The sequence below is a fragment of the Pelophylax lessonae genome (genome assembly GCF_965119305.1).
Source record: "Pelophylax lessonae genome assembly, chromosome: 9".
In the NCBI taxonomy this organism is placed as follows: domain Eukaryota; kingdom Metazoa; phylum Chordata; class Amphibia; order Anura; family Ranidae; genus Pelophylax; species Pelophylax lessonae.
In genome coordinates, this window is record NC_138776.1 from 266,544,961 (window position 1) to 266,559,895 (window position 14,935).

At 45.5% G+C, this 14,935-nt stretch overlaps 5 protein-coding genes across 5 annotated transcripts in view; 1 reads left to right on the forward strand and 4 right to left on the reverse strand.

Moving 5' to 3' along the window:
• Nucleotides 1–14,935, reverse strand: part of LOC309564447 (uncharacterized protein) — a 714,240-nt gene that overhangs the window by 299,108 nt on the left and 400,197 nt on the right.
• LOC309563950 (uncharacterized protein) overlaps nt 1–14,935 on the reverse strand; it is a gene marked incomplete at its 3' end in the record, with an annotated part of 302,349 nt that overhangs the window by 119,930 nt on the left and 167,484 nt on the right. The gene's annotated exons all lie outside the window — the stretch shown is intronic.
• The window catches only part of LOC309563951 (uncharacterized protein), a gene marked incomplete at its 3' end in the record, with an annotated part of 261,782 nt that overhangs the window by 92,316 nt on the left and 154,531 nt on the right, over nt 1–14,935 (reverse strand). The gene's annotated exons all lie outside the window — the stretch shown is intronic.
• LOC309563953 (uncharacterized protein) overlaps nt 1–14,935 on the reverse strand; it is a gene marked incomplete at its 3' end in the record, with an annotated part of 229,314 nt that overhangs the window by 60,345 nt on the left and 154,034 nt on the right. The window lies entirely within an intron of this gene.
• Nucleotides 1–14,935, forward strand: part of LOC309563956 (uncharacterized protein) — a gene marked incomplete at both ends in the record, with an annotated part of 64,247 nt that overhangs the window by 3,253 nt on the left and 46,059 nt on the right. Inside the window, 4 exon segments of the mRNA XM_082268586.1 lie at nt 1,395–1,468; nt 7,526–7,655; nt 10,698–12,456; nt 12,458–12,691. Coding sequence (XP_082124712.1) covers nt 1,395–1,468; nt 7,526–7,655; nt 10,698–12,456; nt 12,458–12,691 — 2,197 coding nt within the window.

A 14,935-nucleotide genomic window follows, 5' to 3' on the forward strand; every position in this document is an offset into this window, starting at 1 on the left:
CCTGAGTGCGGGAAATGTTTTGCATTTAATTCAGAAATTATGGGACATCAAAGGTCTGTGATGGGAAGAAGCCATTTTCCTATTCTTAGTGTGTGAGAAAACCTATTCACCGAAGTCCTGTCTTTCTGTACTTAAGCAACCCAACTCAACTCCTAAGGCGGGAGATGTTTTCGTGTGAAAAATCATATTCCTGTCTTGAGTGTGGGAAATTCTACCAATCAACCTGCAATGATAGTTTTTGGGTCTCTGTGACACATCTATCATTGCAGGTTGACTGGTAAAGACCAAAGATAGTGGTCCACCATGACCTTCTTCATCATTTGAGGTCCTGTTAGAGTCTTCGGCTGCTGTCAATTAAGGGCCAGCTGGAGTAGACCATGCGTTTGTGATAGTGATGGCTGATCTGTTGGGGTTCCCTGTTAGAAAAACCTAAGACAGGTTAGAATCTCAAGTTTTATCCTTCAATTACTTCAACTAGTTGATAGTTTTTGGGTCTCTGTGACACATCTGTTAACTAGTTGAAGTAATTGAAGGATACACAATGGTGGAGAAACTGTTTTCCTCAGATTATGAAAAGGGTCATGGTGGACCACTATCTTTGGTCTCTACCAGTCTACCTGCAATGATAGTATTTGGATCTCTGTGACACATCTGTCAACTAGTTGAAGTAATTGAAGGATACACACTGGTGGAGAAACTGTTTTTTCCACCAAAGAAATAGACCCAACATAAAAAAGCATATGATGACCTCACTCCTATGTTTTCTTGGGCCTATGGCCACCTAAAACTTGAGATTCTAACCCGTCTTGGGGCGCCCTGTTAGAAAAACCTTAACAGATCAGCCATCACTGTCACAAACGCATGGTCTACTCCAGCTGACTATTAAGTGGCGGCAGCCCAAGACTCCCAACAGGACCTCAAATTATGAAGAGGGTCATGGTGGACCACTATCTTTGGTCTCTACCAGTCTACCTGCAATGATAGTTTTCGGGTCTCTGTGACAAATCTATCAACTAGTTGAAATAGTTGAAGGATACACAGTGATGGAGAAACTGCTCTTTCCACCCAGGCAAAAGGAGCTTGCTTCTACATGCGATTAAGTGGTTAGCACTTCTGCCTAGCAGCATAAGGGTCATTGGTTCGAATCCCAACCACGGCACTACCTGCCTAGAGTTTACATATTCTCCTTGTGCCTGTGTGGATTTCCTCCCACACTCCAAAGACCTACTGGTAGGTTAATTGGCTTTTGTCTAAATTGACCTTAGTTACCGCTCTTTCCCTCTTTTCCATTCTCTCTCGATTCCCCCCCCCCCCCCCATACCTCTCTCCACTCTCCTTTCTTTCTTTTGTTTTGTTTTTTTCTTCTCTTGTATGTTATAATGCTTGTCACAAAGATTCTAATGTCAAGGGACCACGGTTGGTCCAAGGATGTCCTTGGCCATGGCCTCTGCCTTGGAGATGCACTCAGGTAGGTTTCCTGCGGAATGGCTGCTGGTAGACGCCTCCCCGGTCCATTGTGCAATATTGGGGTTGGGGTCAGGGGGCCGCCTTCCCTCCTGGGCACAGTAAGTTCCCATGGGGGGGGCCTGGACCAGCCAAAGTTGAATGGGTGGGCACGGGGAGCTATGCTTATGTTAATGTTGGAGCCAGTGTTCCACTGTTTACGCTTTCATATCTAATGTTTTGAGTGTACCATTTTATTACTTTATTTCATGGGCGCGGCCTGACTGTATTTTTGCACTGTTGTGACCTTTTTTTTTTTTTTGAAAACTCAATAAAAAAATATTGAAATATAAATTGACCTTTAGTATGTATGAAGCCCTTATATATTGTGTGGGGCCTACCGCTAATTGTTCCGGTGTAACGTTAGAAAACCATACCTTGTGAAAATTCCATACCCTCGTCACTTCCTGTTACAGAACAGAAGCGGCGGGTGTATGAAAATATAAATCACGGAGATCTTGGCTCCGTGATTTATATTTTCATAGAGCCGCCACCGCTTTTACATTTAGTAGCCGAGATCAGGGAAGTGACAGGGGTAGGAGCGGAGATGATTTCATGTTGCAGCGGAGATGTTTTCATGTAACCGCGGCAACAGCTGATGCGGTGTAACATAAAAAAACCCTACCCCGTGAGAATTCCCTACCCTCCGGAGCTTAGAGCATGCACACTGCTAGGCTGCTCAGCTGTTCACTGACAAGTGACAGAAGTGACGAGGGTAGGGAATTCTCACGGGTAGGGTTTTTTCACAGAACACCGGCGTCCGTGACCCGAAAGTTCACGTAGCGCCGGTCATGTCATCACTTCCGCTAGGATATCGGAGATGACGCTGCCTTATTGCCCTTCGTTGGAGTCAGAGCGGCGAAGTAGGAGGTCAGGCGGAAGTGACATATTAAGGTCAGGCGGAAGTACACTGAATAGTATGCTATAACGGGCGGAAATTAGGTAAAAGATCAGGCGGAAGTAAACGCAGCAATAATGTATACAGTGCCATAGGGGATAAATAATGAATAAATTCTGTCAACACTACCTATGTGCACACGAAGAGTCAGCTCACAAAGCACCTGGCAATTAAATTCCAATACATATTTAGGCATTCTTTAAAACGCTGCTACATTTGTTATACAAGATACTGATCTATATAGCTATTCATGAATGACATATGGCGGAAGGAGGTTAAGGAGGAGGGGGGAAAAAGAAAGAGGGGGGGGGGAAGGGGGGAGGATAGGAAAGGGAAGGGGAGTAAGGGAAGGAAGGGGAAAGGAAAGGGAGCAGGTTGTGAAAGGGAGGGTATGTGGGAAAGGGATAGCACCCTAACATGTATGTATGTATAGGGAGCCATTTGATTAACAAGTCCCTTCTCAGTGAATGTGACCTAGTATGTTATAGGTAAGTAGTGGGTAAGGGGATGTTTGACAAGAGAAAGGGACCTTCTCATGATTGTCATATTTGGTTGTCCAGTCAATAAATCTGGATTTTGACTCAACCTGGAGTGCTGCCAATTCCTTTTCCTTTATCAAGTTTCCACGGAGGCGAGCCGGGGCATGCACTGGTGTGAGTCATCAGGCAATTACACCACCTTGAGCAGTGAGTTCTTGTCTCTTGATTTGTATGTATGTATAGGGAGCCATTTGATTATCAAGTCCGTTCTCAGTGAATGTGACCTAGTATGTTATAGGTAAGTAGTGGGTAAGGGGATGTTTGACAAGAGAAAGGGACAAGAGAAACAGAGGAGGAGAATGGAAGAACTCTAGAGCAATGAACCATAGAAGGTTGAGACAGTAATTTAATCATTGTAAAGTGGATTCTAGATGTCGAAAACCCACCCCAGAATGTTTTAATATGGTCAAAGATCCATCTCATTTCTCGTGCCAATACATATTTATCAATGTTTTAATAAATATCATACAATTCTCATTTCTCGGCATCATGCATCAAATTTACAATCCTAGATGTAATCATGCAGGACAGAAGGGGAGGTAACATAGATAAATATGTATTGGCACGAGAAATGAGATGGATCTTTGACCTAGGAGCTACACAGCCCCCGGGCTTAAACGAATGTATAAGCTTTAAGCCATCCTTATAGATTAGGTTTGCCCCCGACCTCTTGAATTAATTTGCATACTCTCATCTTCAGTTATGTCCAGAGACCCAGACTTCCACTACATCTGGACTTTTACTACACTTATTTTTAGTCTGTTATATGATCTGGAAGGAATTGTATGGATGATATTTATTAAAACACACAAAGCACAAGGCCACGTTCACACTATGAGAAGTTTCTCTGTGCTGCAGTTCCTCTGAGCCCCACAAGAGGGTGATCTTATTCTGAGACAGGAAGTCTCTATGGTAGACAGGAAGTGACATCACCCATAGACAGGAAGCGATGTCAGGTATAAATAAGTTCCAGGTGAGAGGTGAGGCGGGAGGAAGTAGTGAAGAAACATTGCTGGAAGTGGCAGCAGAGGAGGTAATAAGATCTTATTTTCTATTTACACCCAGTAACCCCCCCCCCCCCCGTCATGTCCGTCGTCTTCCTCCATAGTCACTGTGACGTCTTTTATCTCCAGCAGATGATGATTTACACATATATATAGTGTGGAAATCTAGAATAACCCCTTCAGGGTCCGAACATTTCCCTATGTATGGGGCCGGAACATTTTCCAATCTGGTGGATTTTATGACTTTTATTGGATTTGGGGTTTTTATTTAGGGGTGCATTTAAACATATATGTCATTATTTTCTAATATTCACAGTTTAGAAGTATTTGCCGCACACAGGACAGGGAGAAAAATATTACACTACACAGGCAGCCAATGGGCAATCATTACACGATGCGGCCAACACAATGATGGAGTGACGGGGTCAGGAGTACGGAGCATAGAGAAAAACAAAAATGGCGACTGCCCCAATTTATACCTAGCTTTGAAGGTAGGGTGTACGTGGGAGGGCTTTATGCAGAGCCAACAAAACAATTTCGCACCTTACTCTAAAAGTTGGTGGTAAATTGGGGTGGTTGTCATGTTTGTTTAGCGTGTTGGAATTGTGGCAGGGACACATTGGATGCCTCCAGCTGCCATCGTGCTGTACTGGGCTTCTGGTGCCTTTAAGCACATCCTGTCCGGCCTATAGCAGAATGATGGCCGGGCCGAGGATCAGCTATCCTGACTGGGCATCATATGACGTCCAGCAGCAGCAGCCCTGTAGTGATCGGTAGTGTGGTGTATCGCTCACACCGCATCTCTGATCTCGGTAAAGAGCCTATGACGTGGACTCTTTACCATGTGATCAGCTGTGTCCAATCACAGCTGGTCACATCATAACCAGGAAGTTCCGGTTATCGGCTTTTCCTCTATTCGTGATGACATGGAGCTGGTGGAGGAGATCCGGTCAGTGGCTCTCCTGGGGGGGGATGGGGGGCTGCACTGATAATCAGCTCATCGATTATAAGTGTAGACCCATCATGGATGCCAACCCTTGCCCACCAGGTATTGTCTGTCAGTGCCTCCTCATCAGTGCTGACCATCAGAGCCATCTTTCAGTGCTGCCTATCAGTGTCCATCAGTGCTGCATATCAGTGTCCATCAGTGCTGCCTATCAGTGTCCATCAGTACTGCATATTAGTGTCCATCGGTGCTGCCTATCAGTGTCCATCAGTGCCAATTATCAGTGTCCATCAGTGCCAATTATCAGTGTCCATCATTGCCAACTATCAGTGTCCAACATTGCCAACTATCAGTGTCCATTAGTATTTCATATCAGTGCCCATCAGGACCGCATATTGGTGCCCATCAGGACCGCATATTGGTGTCCATCAGTACCGCATATTAGTGTCCATCAGTACTGCCTATCAGCATCCATCAGTGCTGCCTGTCAGCGTCCATCAGTGCTGCCTATCAGTGTCCATCAATGTCTATAAGTGTTGCCTATCAGCGTCCATCAGTGCTGCCTATCAGTGTCGATCAATGTCTATCAGTGCTGCCTATCAGTGTTCATCAGTACTGTATATCAGTGCCGCCTCATCCGTGCCGGTTAGTGAAGGAGAAAATGTACTTATTTCCAACATTTCATAACAGAAATAAAGAAAACCTTTTTTTTTTTTTTTTTTTACGTCAACATTTTCAGTCTTTTTCTATTTGTTTAGCAAAAAATAAAAACTGCAGAGGGGATGAAATACCACCAAAAGAAATCTCTAATGGTGGGGGGAAAAAATGATAAAAGTTCATTTTGGGTGCAGTGTTGCATGACCACGCAATTGTCATTCAAAGTTCAAAGCTGAAAATTGGCCTGGGCGGGAAGGGGGTGAAAATGGCCCGTATGGAAGGGGGGGGTGGGCAGTGCCCAGTATGGAGGGGGGGCAGGAAGGGGGTGAAAGTGGCCGGTATGAAATGGGGGGGGAGGAAGGAAGGGGGGAAAGTGGCCGGTATGGAAGGGGGGGGCAGGAAGGGGGTGAAAGTGCCCGGTATGGAAGGGGGGGCAGGAAGGGAGGAAAGTGCCCAGTATGGAAGGTAGGGGCAAGAAGGGGGGAAAGTGCGCGGTATGGAAGGGGGAAAGTGCCCGGTATGGAAGGGGGGGCAGGAAGGGGGGAAAGTGCCTGGTATGGAAGGGGGGGGCAGGAATGGGGAAAGTGCCCGGTATGGAAGGGGGGGGGCAGCAGGAAGGGGGGAAAGTGCCCGGTATGCAAGAGGGGGGGCAGGAAAGGGGGAAAGTGCCTGGTATGGAAGGGGGGGCAGGAAGGGGTGAAAGTGCCTGGTATGGAAGGGGGTGAAAGTGTCCGGTATTGAAGGGGGGGCAGGAAGGGGGCAAAGTGCCCGGTATGGAAGGGGGGGGCAGGACGGGGTGAAAGTGCCCGGTATGGAAGGGGTTAAGGATGAACGGGCTACCTCCAAGCTTTCATTTATCTTTTGCATTATGCAGGTATGCTCCAATATGGAGGATCCCAGAGACTAGGGTGAGGACTTTACAGAGGGTCCTTGACAAGGCAGTGAGGCTTCCACATATATCTGCAAATGTTGGGCAATTAAAACTTCTGATATTATTGTGTGACCAATACCACCCAAATAGTTCTTTATTCTATTCGCAGAATTTATGTGTCCACAAGGAAACCTGTATAGATCAAATGAGGATGGAGGAGGACCAAAGTTACATGGAAGAGAAGATACTAAACCTCACCCTGGAGATCCTCTACCTGCTGACCGGAGAGGTGAGAAGGATTCTGGGAGGTCACATGACATCACTCTTATCTCTATTAATAAAACACAGACCTGACCAGAGAGGTGAGGAGGATTCTGGGATTCTAACATGATATTCCTATTGGTTCCCCAATACAGAGATTTCCTCTTCTGAAGTCAGGTGATCATATGACCATCACAGTGCCTCCATGTGACTCCCTAAAACCTGAGAGACACAACATGGAGAAGATTCTAGAAGTCACCAAGAAGATGATGGAGCTGCTGACAGGAGAGGTGAGCGGTGCCGGGAATTCTGGGACATTATCCAGTAACAGACAAGGGATGTGTCTGGATGGTGACTGTATCATTGTGTGTGTCAGGTTCCTATAAGGTGTCAGGATGTCACTGTCTATTTCTCCATGGAGGAGTGGGAGTATTTAGAAGGACACAAGGATCTCTACAAGGACGTCATGATGGAGAATCAGCCGCCCCTCACATCACCGGGTAAGAGGAGACTTTATTGTAAAGGAGAGAGCAGTACGGAGGATCCACCTAGATCCCCCATCATCTGATAAACACATAGAAACAATGTATTCAGTCAGTGTGTGTGTTTCCTACAGATGGATCCAGTAATGGGAACCCACCAGAGAGATGTCCCCGTCCTCTGTATTCCCGGGATTCCACACAGGAAGGTCACATCATCCCTCACTGTTACAAGGTTGGTGGAGTTGAGCATTTAGAAAGAGACTCACAGAGACATTTTTTTTTTTTTTTTTTTGCGATTTCACATCCTTAGAGCTTATATTTTACAGTATTTTCTATCATTTTCTTGGTTTAGGGTGAAGATCTGAGAGATATAAAAGTTGAGATTAAAGTAGAAGAAGAAGAGACGTATGTGAGGGATGATCAGCAGTCTATGGAGGAGGATGGAATAACGGGGACATTTATAGAGGAGGACACTCCTACAGAGATCAGCACAGGTGGGTCATTAACACTAAACACATTCCCCTATTCATACTGATCACTGATTGGGCCAGAGCAGAGTAGGGCGGGGACTGGATAATATCAGCCTGTAATATCCTGGTCACTTTCCTGTGCTATGTTCCCGGTCCTGCTCATTAGATCTTCTTTCTCTTGGATGGTCTACATTGTCTTTGCTACAGACACAATTTATGTATATAGCACAGATTTACTGTATGTTGATTGTGGGTGTAACGGCTACCCAGGTGGTGAGAGGGTATCAGCCGCTGGGGACGTCCTTTTTTTCCCGGCAAGTCCCTGTGTAGTAATGGAGTAGTATACTCCCAACAATAAGATTCAATAGGTGAGTCCGGTTCAGCTGTTGAACGACCGGGTAATAATGCAGTAAAATCCCCCCTCCAGGAATGAGACGAAGCTACTTTTGAAGGGTCAAGAAGAACAACACTTTATTGAACAAGAATACAGGCTTTTATACACCTGGGGCGTATATCAGACACTCCTTAACCACTTTACCACCGGAGGATTTTCCTGCTTTATGTCCAGTCCACATTTTGTGATTCGGCACTGTGCGACTTTAACTGACAATTGCGCGGTCATGCAACGCCATACCCAAACGAAATTTACGTCCTTTTTTTCCACAAATGGAGCTTTCTTTTGGTGGTATTTGATCACCTGTGCGATTTTCATTTTTTGTGATATTAATAAAAAAAGCGACAATTTTGAAAAAATAAAAATATTTTTCTACTTTGACAGTTAAAAAATATCCAATATATTCAATTTTTGTCATATATTTAGGCCAAAATGTATTTAGCTCCATGTCTTTGACAAAAAAATTCTCAATGAGCGTTCCTCAGGATAAGAGGAATACGATGGTCCGGCTAACTGCTTTAAGACCGGAAGATTTTACCCCACTCCTGACCAGGCTATATTTTGCGATTCTGCACTGCCTTATTTTAACGGACAATTGCACGGTCGTGCGACGCTGTACCCAAATTAAATTTATGTCCTTTTTTTCCCCACAAATAGAGCTTTCTTTTGGTGGTATTTGATCACCTGTGCGATTTTTACTTTTTGCGCTATAAACAATATTTTTCACATTTTTTTATATGAAATTCCCCCCAAAAAAATGTAAAAATCAAAATTTTTTAACATTTTAGGCCAATTTGTTTTCTGCTACATATGTTTGGTAAAAAAAAAATCACAATAAGCGTATTTTGATTGGTTTGCGCAAAAGTTATCGCAGCTACCAACTACGGGAAATTTGTGTAATTTTTATTGTTTTTTTTGTTTTTTTTAACGAGTAATGGCGGCGATCTGCAAAATTTTTTTTTTTTTTTGCGGGACTGCGACATTGCGGCGGACAGATCGGACCCTTGACTGACATTTTTGACACTTTTGGGGGTACCAGTGACATTACTACAGTAATCAGTGCTATACATAGGCACTGTTACTGTAAAAATGACACTGGCAGTGAAGGGGTTAACTTTTTTTTGAGAGGGAGGGGTTAAGTGTGTCCCTAGGGGTGTGTTTCTTACTGTCATTGGATGTGGCTACTGGTGTAAGAACAGAGATCAACGGTCCTACATAGCAGAACCATATGATCTCCATTCTTACACAGGGGAGAATGACAGGCGGCTTTGTTTACATTAGCCGCCTGCCTTTCTCCCTTCACAGCGGACGATCGCGAGTGACCGGCGGACATCGGGTCCGCTGGTCACACATGTGGACTTGTTAGGGAACGAGCCGGGGCAGGAGCGCGCCTTCGGGGGCGCGCGCTCGCCCACTATTGGCTCACAGGCTAGTGACGTACCGGTACGTCACTTTGCCTGGCCGGGGCTGACCGCCGCAGTATATGTACTTGCAGCGGTCGGCAAGCGGTTAAACAATGGCCCGACATCCCCCCAGACAAATAGGTAAGGTCATTACCACACTTGACAAAAGCTGCCTCAGCCCAAATCAACATAATGTACACAAAAGCGCATCATTAATCAGCAGACATTGAGCAGACAGACCTTGACTTCATGGAATGTCCATATAAGGAGTCACTTCCTGGGGCTCACAGTGCAAAGAGAGATATGATAGCAGGGAGTGTCAATAACCGAATGGTTGCTGGTAAATCCTTCACACACATGAACCAGGTAGGCACAAATATTCTCTGTCAAAGGTAAGGGTCTGTTACAGTGGGGCTCAGCTGGCAGCAAAATGTTGAATTTCACTCTTGGAATTGTTTGACCTGGGCACCTGGTGCATGTGTCTTGGGTCTCCTGCCTGGTGCTCTGGGTCTAGCAGGATCTATGACTGCAAATTTCCCAGCGGTATTTATTCTGCTGTTTACTGGAAACGTTGGGTGGAGACATATCCCGCAAAATTCTGCTTGCATATTTGTGGACCCAGGCTGTTATTCATAAGCACATCTTGGACCAGACATGGAAGTGCAGGACTTCTTGTGTTGGGAAGATGGCAATGAGTGATAGAGGGGGAGGGGACACTCGTCCTATAATCCCCTCATCACTGTCACTCCTATAAAAGACAGTTCTTGTTGTTTCCACACTCTTGTAAGATCCTCAATAGCAGGAAAAATGGCAAGCAGCATCTGACTAGCAAAGAAAAATAGTGATCCGAAATGTAATAGCAGTGGAGGGACTAAATACCCTCCTAGCAACCAGCATCAGGTGGAGACTGAATAATAGAAGCTGCTTGGAGACACCCGCTGGTGGACTCTGGAGCTACAACCCTCGGCTCAGGGTACCACAGTGCCACCAGCAGGTGATCGAGGTCCTGACAGGTGGGAGCACTCGTTCAATAATCCCCTCATCACTGTCACTCCTATAAAAGACAGTTCTCGTTGTTTTCTCACTCTCTGACTAAGGTCCATGAATAAAGAAAAGAACTGGTAGGAGATCAGAGGACCCATTTACTAGTTACCTTGAGGGTGGAATTGTAAGATCCTCAGTGACAAAGCTGCCTTATGTGGGCGGTGTCCTGGTTTAAGAGAACCAATCTGCTGATGTCTAGTAATAATCTTTGTATTTCTATTTTAGTACATGGACGGGAGATGAGGAAAACCTCAGAGGATTGTCTCACTTTGTCTCCAGACTGTAAAGTAGAAGATGAGGACATCACACAGTATAGTCCAGGAGAAAACCCGGCTACCTCAAATGTCCATCCGGCACCACACAGTGTAGATGGACCATCGTATTCCTCTTATCCTGAGGAACCTCAGACTGTGAGGGACAGTGCCGGACTATCGTATTCCTCTTATCCTGAGGAACCTCAGACTGTGAGGGACGGTGCCGGACCATCGTATTCCTCTTATCCTGAGGAACCTCAGACTGTGAGGGACAGTGCCGTCCTTCCAACACATAAGAGGTTTTCTTGTACTGAGTGCGGGAAAAGTTTTTCAGAGAAATCCAGCCTTTACAGACATCAGAGACTGCACATGGGCAAGAAGATGTATTCCTGCCCTGAGTGCGGGAAATGTTTTCTATCGAAACCAGCACTAGATGTGCATTACAGATCTCACACAGGTGAGAAGCCGTATTCCTGTCCTGAGTGCGGGAGATGTTTTTCAGATAAGACCAACCTTTCCAGACATCAGAGATCTCACAGGGGTGAGAAGCCACATTCCTGTCCAGAGTGTGGGAAATGTTTTTCTCAAAAAAGAGCTCTTGTCACACATCAGAGATCTCACAAGGGTGAGAAGCCGTATTCTTGTTCTGAGTGCGGGAAATGTTTCTCAAATAAGCCCAGTCTTTACAAACATCAGGGAGTGCACACAGGTGAGAAGCCGTATTCCTGTCCTGACTGTCAAACATGTTTCCTTTATAAATCTTCACTGATCATACATCAGAGGTCTCACAAGGGTGAGAAGCCACATTCCTGTCCTGAGTGTGGGAAGTGTTTTTCAAGAAAGTCCGGCCTTTGCCGACATAAGCAATTGCACACAGGCGAGAAGCAATATTCCTGCCCTGAGTGCGGGAAATGTTTTCTATATAAACCAGCACTGGATGTGCATTACAGATCTCACACAGGTGAGAAGCCGTATCCCTGTCCTGAGTGCGGGAGATGTTTTTCAGATAAGACCAACCTTTCCAGACATCAGAGATCTCACAGGGGTGAGAAGCCACATTCCTGTCCAGAGTGTGGGAAATGTTTTTCTCAAAAAAGAGCTCTTGTCGCACATCAGAGATCTCACAAGGGTGAGAAGCCGTATTCTGGGAAGCAATATCCCTGCCCTGAGTGCGGGAAATGTTTTTCACATAAGTCAACTCTTTGCAGGCATCAAAGATTACACACAGGGGAGAAGCCGTATCCCTGTCCTGAGTGCAAGAAATGTTTCCGCCATAAATCTTCATTGGTCTCACATTTGAGTTCACACACAGGCGAGAAGCCATTTTCCTGTCCTGAGTGCGGGAAATGTTTTCTATATAAACCAGCACTGGATGTGCATTACAGATCTCACACAGGTGAGAAGCCGTATTCCTGTCCTGAGTGCAGGAAATGTTTTTCAGATAAGACCAACCTTTCCAGACATCAGAGATCTCACAGGGGTGAGAAGCCACATTCCTGTCCAGAGTGTGGGAAATGTTATTCTCAAAAAAGAGCTCTTGTCACACATCAGAGATCTCACAAGGGTGAGAAGCCGTATTCTTGTTCTGAGTGCGGGAAATGTTTCTCCATTAAGTCCAGTCTTTACTTACATCAGGGAGTGCACACAGGTGAGAAGCCACATTCCTGTCCTGAGTGTGGGAAATGTTTTTCAAAAAAGTCCAGCCTTCGCCGGCATCAGCAATTACACACACGAGAAGCAATATTCCTGCCCAGTGTGCGGGAAATGTTTTTCACATAAGTCAACTCTTTGCAGGCATCAAAGATTACACACAGGGGAGAAGCCGTATCCCTGTCCTGAGTGCAAGAAATGTTTCCTGCATAAATCTTCATTGGTCTCACAGTGCGGGAAATGTTTTTTAAATAGATCCAGTCTTTACAAACATCAAAAACTGCATATTGGCGAGAAGCCACATTCCTGTCCTGAGTGAGGGAAGCGTTTTCTTCATAAATCAGTACTTAGACATCAGAGATCCCACATGGGGGAGAAGCCACATTCCTGTCCTGAGTGAGGGAAGTGTTTTCTTCATAAATCAGTACTTAAGCCCCTTACACACGCACCGATTGTTGGCTGACCGATCGGCCGTCTTTTGTCCAGTGTTGTTGTGTTGGTTGAAATGTGCTCTAGACTGCACACGAATTTTGTCGGCCAACAACAACCAACTGCAGAAGTGATGTCATGTTCTGGTCTACTTTTCGTGTGTTTTTTTCTTCTCTGAGCATGCCCAGTCTTGCTCATCTGACTTTTTGTCGGCCGAAATCTGGACTGACTGACGAACAATCGGCCGTTCTGGTGACGGCCAACAAAAATTTTATAGCATGCACACCAGATTTTGTTTGGCCGAAAAGTCGCAGTCGGTTGTTGGAAGCATCATACTAACAAGCCGATAATTGGCCGATCGGACGTTGGCCGAAAATTTACGGTCAACAATCGGTGCGTGTGTACGGGGCTTTAGACATCAGAGATCCCACATGGGGGAGAAGCCGTATTCTTGTCCTGAGTGAGGGAAGTGTTTTGCATGTAAATCAGAAATTATGGGACATCAAAGGTCTGTGATGGGAAGAAGCCGTTTTCCTATTCTTAGTGTGTGGGAAAACCTATTCACCGAAGTCCTGTCTTTCTGTACTTAAGCAACTCAACTCAACTCCTAAGGCGGGAAATGTTTTCGGGTGAAAAATCATATTCCTGTCTTGAGTGCGGGAAATTCCACCAGTCAGCCTGCAATGATAGTTTTTGGGTCTCTGTGACACATCTATCATTGCAGGTTGACTGGTAAAGACCAAAGATAGTGGTCCACCATGACCTTCTTCATCATTTGAGGTCCTGTTAGAGTCTTGGGCTGCCGTCAATTAAGGGCCAGCTGAAGTAGACCATGCGTTTGTGATAGTGATGGCTGATCTGTTGGGGTGCCCTGTTAGAAAAACCTAAGACAGGTTAGAATCTCAAGTTTTAGGTGCCCATAGCCCCAAGCAAACATAGGAGTGAGGTCATAATATGCTTTTTTTTGTTGGGTCTTTTGCTTTGGTGTAAAAAACAGTTTCTCCACCAGTGTGTATCCTTCAATCAATTCAACTAGTTGATTGTTTTTTGGATCTCTGTGACACATCTGTCAACTAGTTGAAGTAATTGAAGGATACACAATGGTGGAGAAACAGTTTTTTCCACCAAAGAAAATGACCCAACAAAAAAAATCATATAATGACCTCACTCCTATGTTTTTCTTGGGCCTATGGCCACCTAAAACTTGAGATTCTAACCCATCTTGGGGCGCCCTGTTAGGTCTAACAGATCAACCATCACTATCACAAACGCATGGTCTACTCCAGCTGACTATTGGCGGCAGCCCAAGACTCCCAACAGACCTCAAATTATGAAGAGGGTCATGGTGGACCACTATCTTTGGTCTCTACCAGTCTACCTGCAATGATAGTTTTCGGGTCTCTGTGACAAATCTATCAACTAGTTGAAATAGTCGAAGGATACACAGTGATGGAGAAACTGCTCTTTCCACCCAGGCAAAAGGAGCTTGCTTCTACATGCGATTAAGTGGTTAGCACTTCTGCCTAGCAGCATTAGGGTCGTTGGTTCGAATCCCAACCACGGCACTACCTGCCTAGAGTTTACATATTCTCCTTGTGCCTGTGTGGGTTTCCTCCAGGTACCCCAATTTCCTACCACACTCCACAGACCTACTGGTAGGTTAATTGGCTTCTGTCTAAATTGACCTTAGTTACTGCTCTTTCCCTCTTTCCATTTTCTCTCGATTCCCCCATACCTCTCTCCACTCTCCTCTCTTTCTTTTTTTGTTTTTTTTTTTCTTCTCTTGTATGCTATAATACTTGTCACAAAGATTCTAGTGTCAAGGGACCACGGTCCAAGGATGTCCTTGGCCATGGCCTCTGCCTCGGAGATGCACTCAGGTAGGTTTCCTGTGGAATGGCTGCTGGTAGACGCCTCCCCGGTCCAATAATGGGGTTTGGGGTCGGGGGGGCCGCCTTCCCTCCTGGGCCCAGTAAGGGGGGGGGGGGGCTGGACCAGCCAAAGTTGAATGGGTGGGCACGGGGAGCTATGCTTATGTTAATGTTGGAGCCAGTGTTCCACTGTTTTTTTACACTTTCATATCTACTGTTTTGAGTGTTCCATTTTATTACTTTATTTCATGGCAGCGGC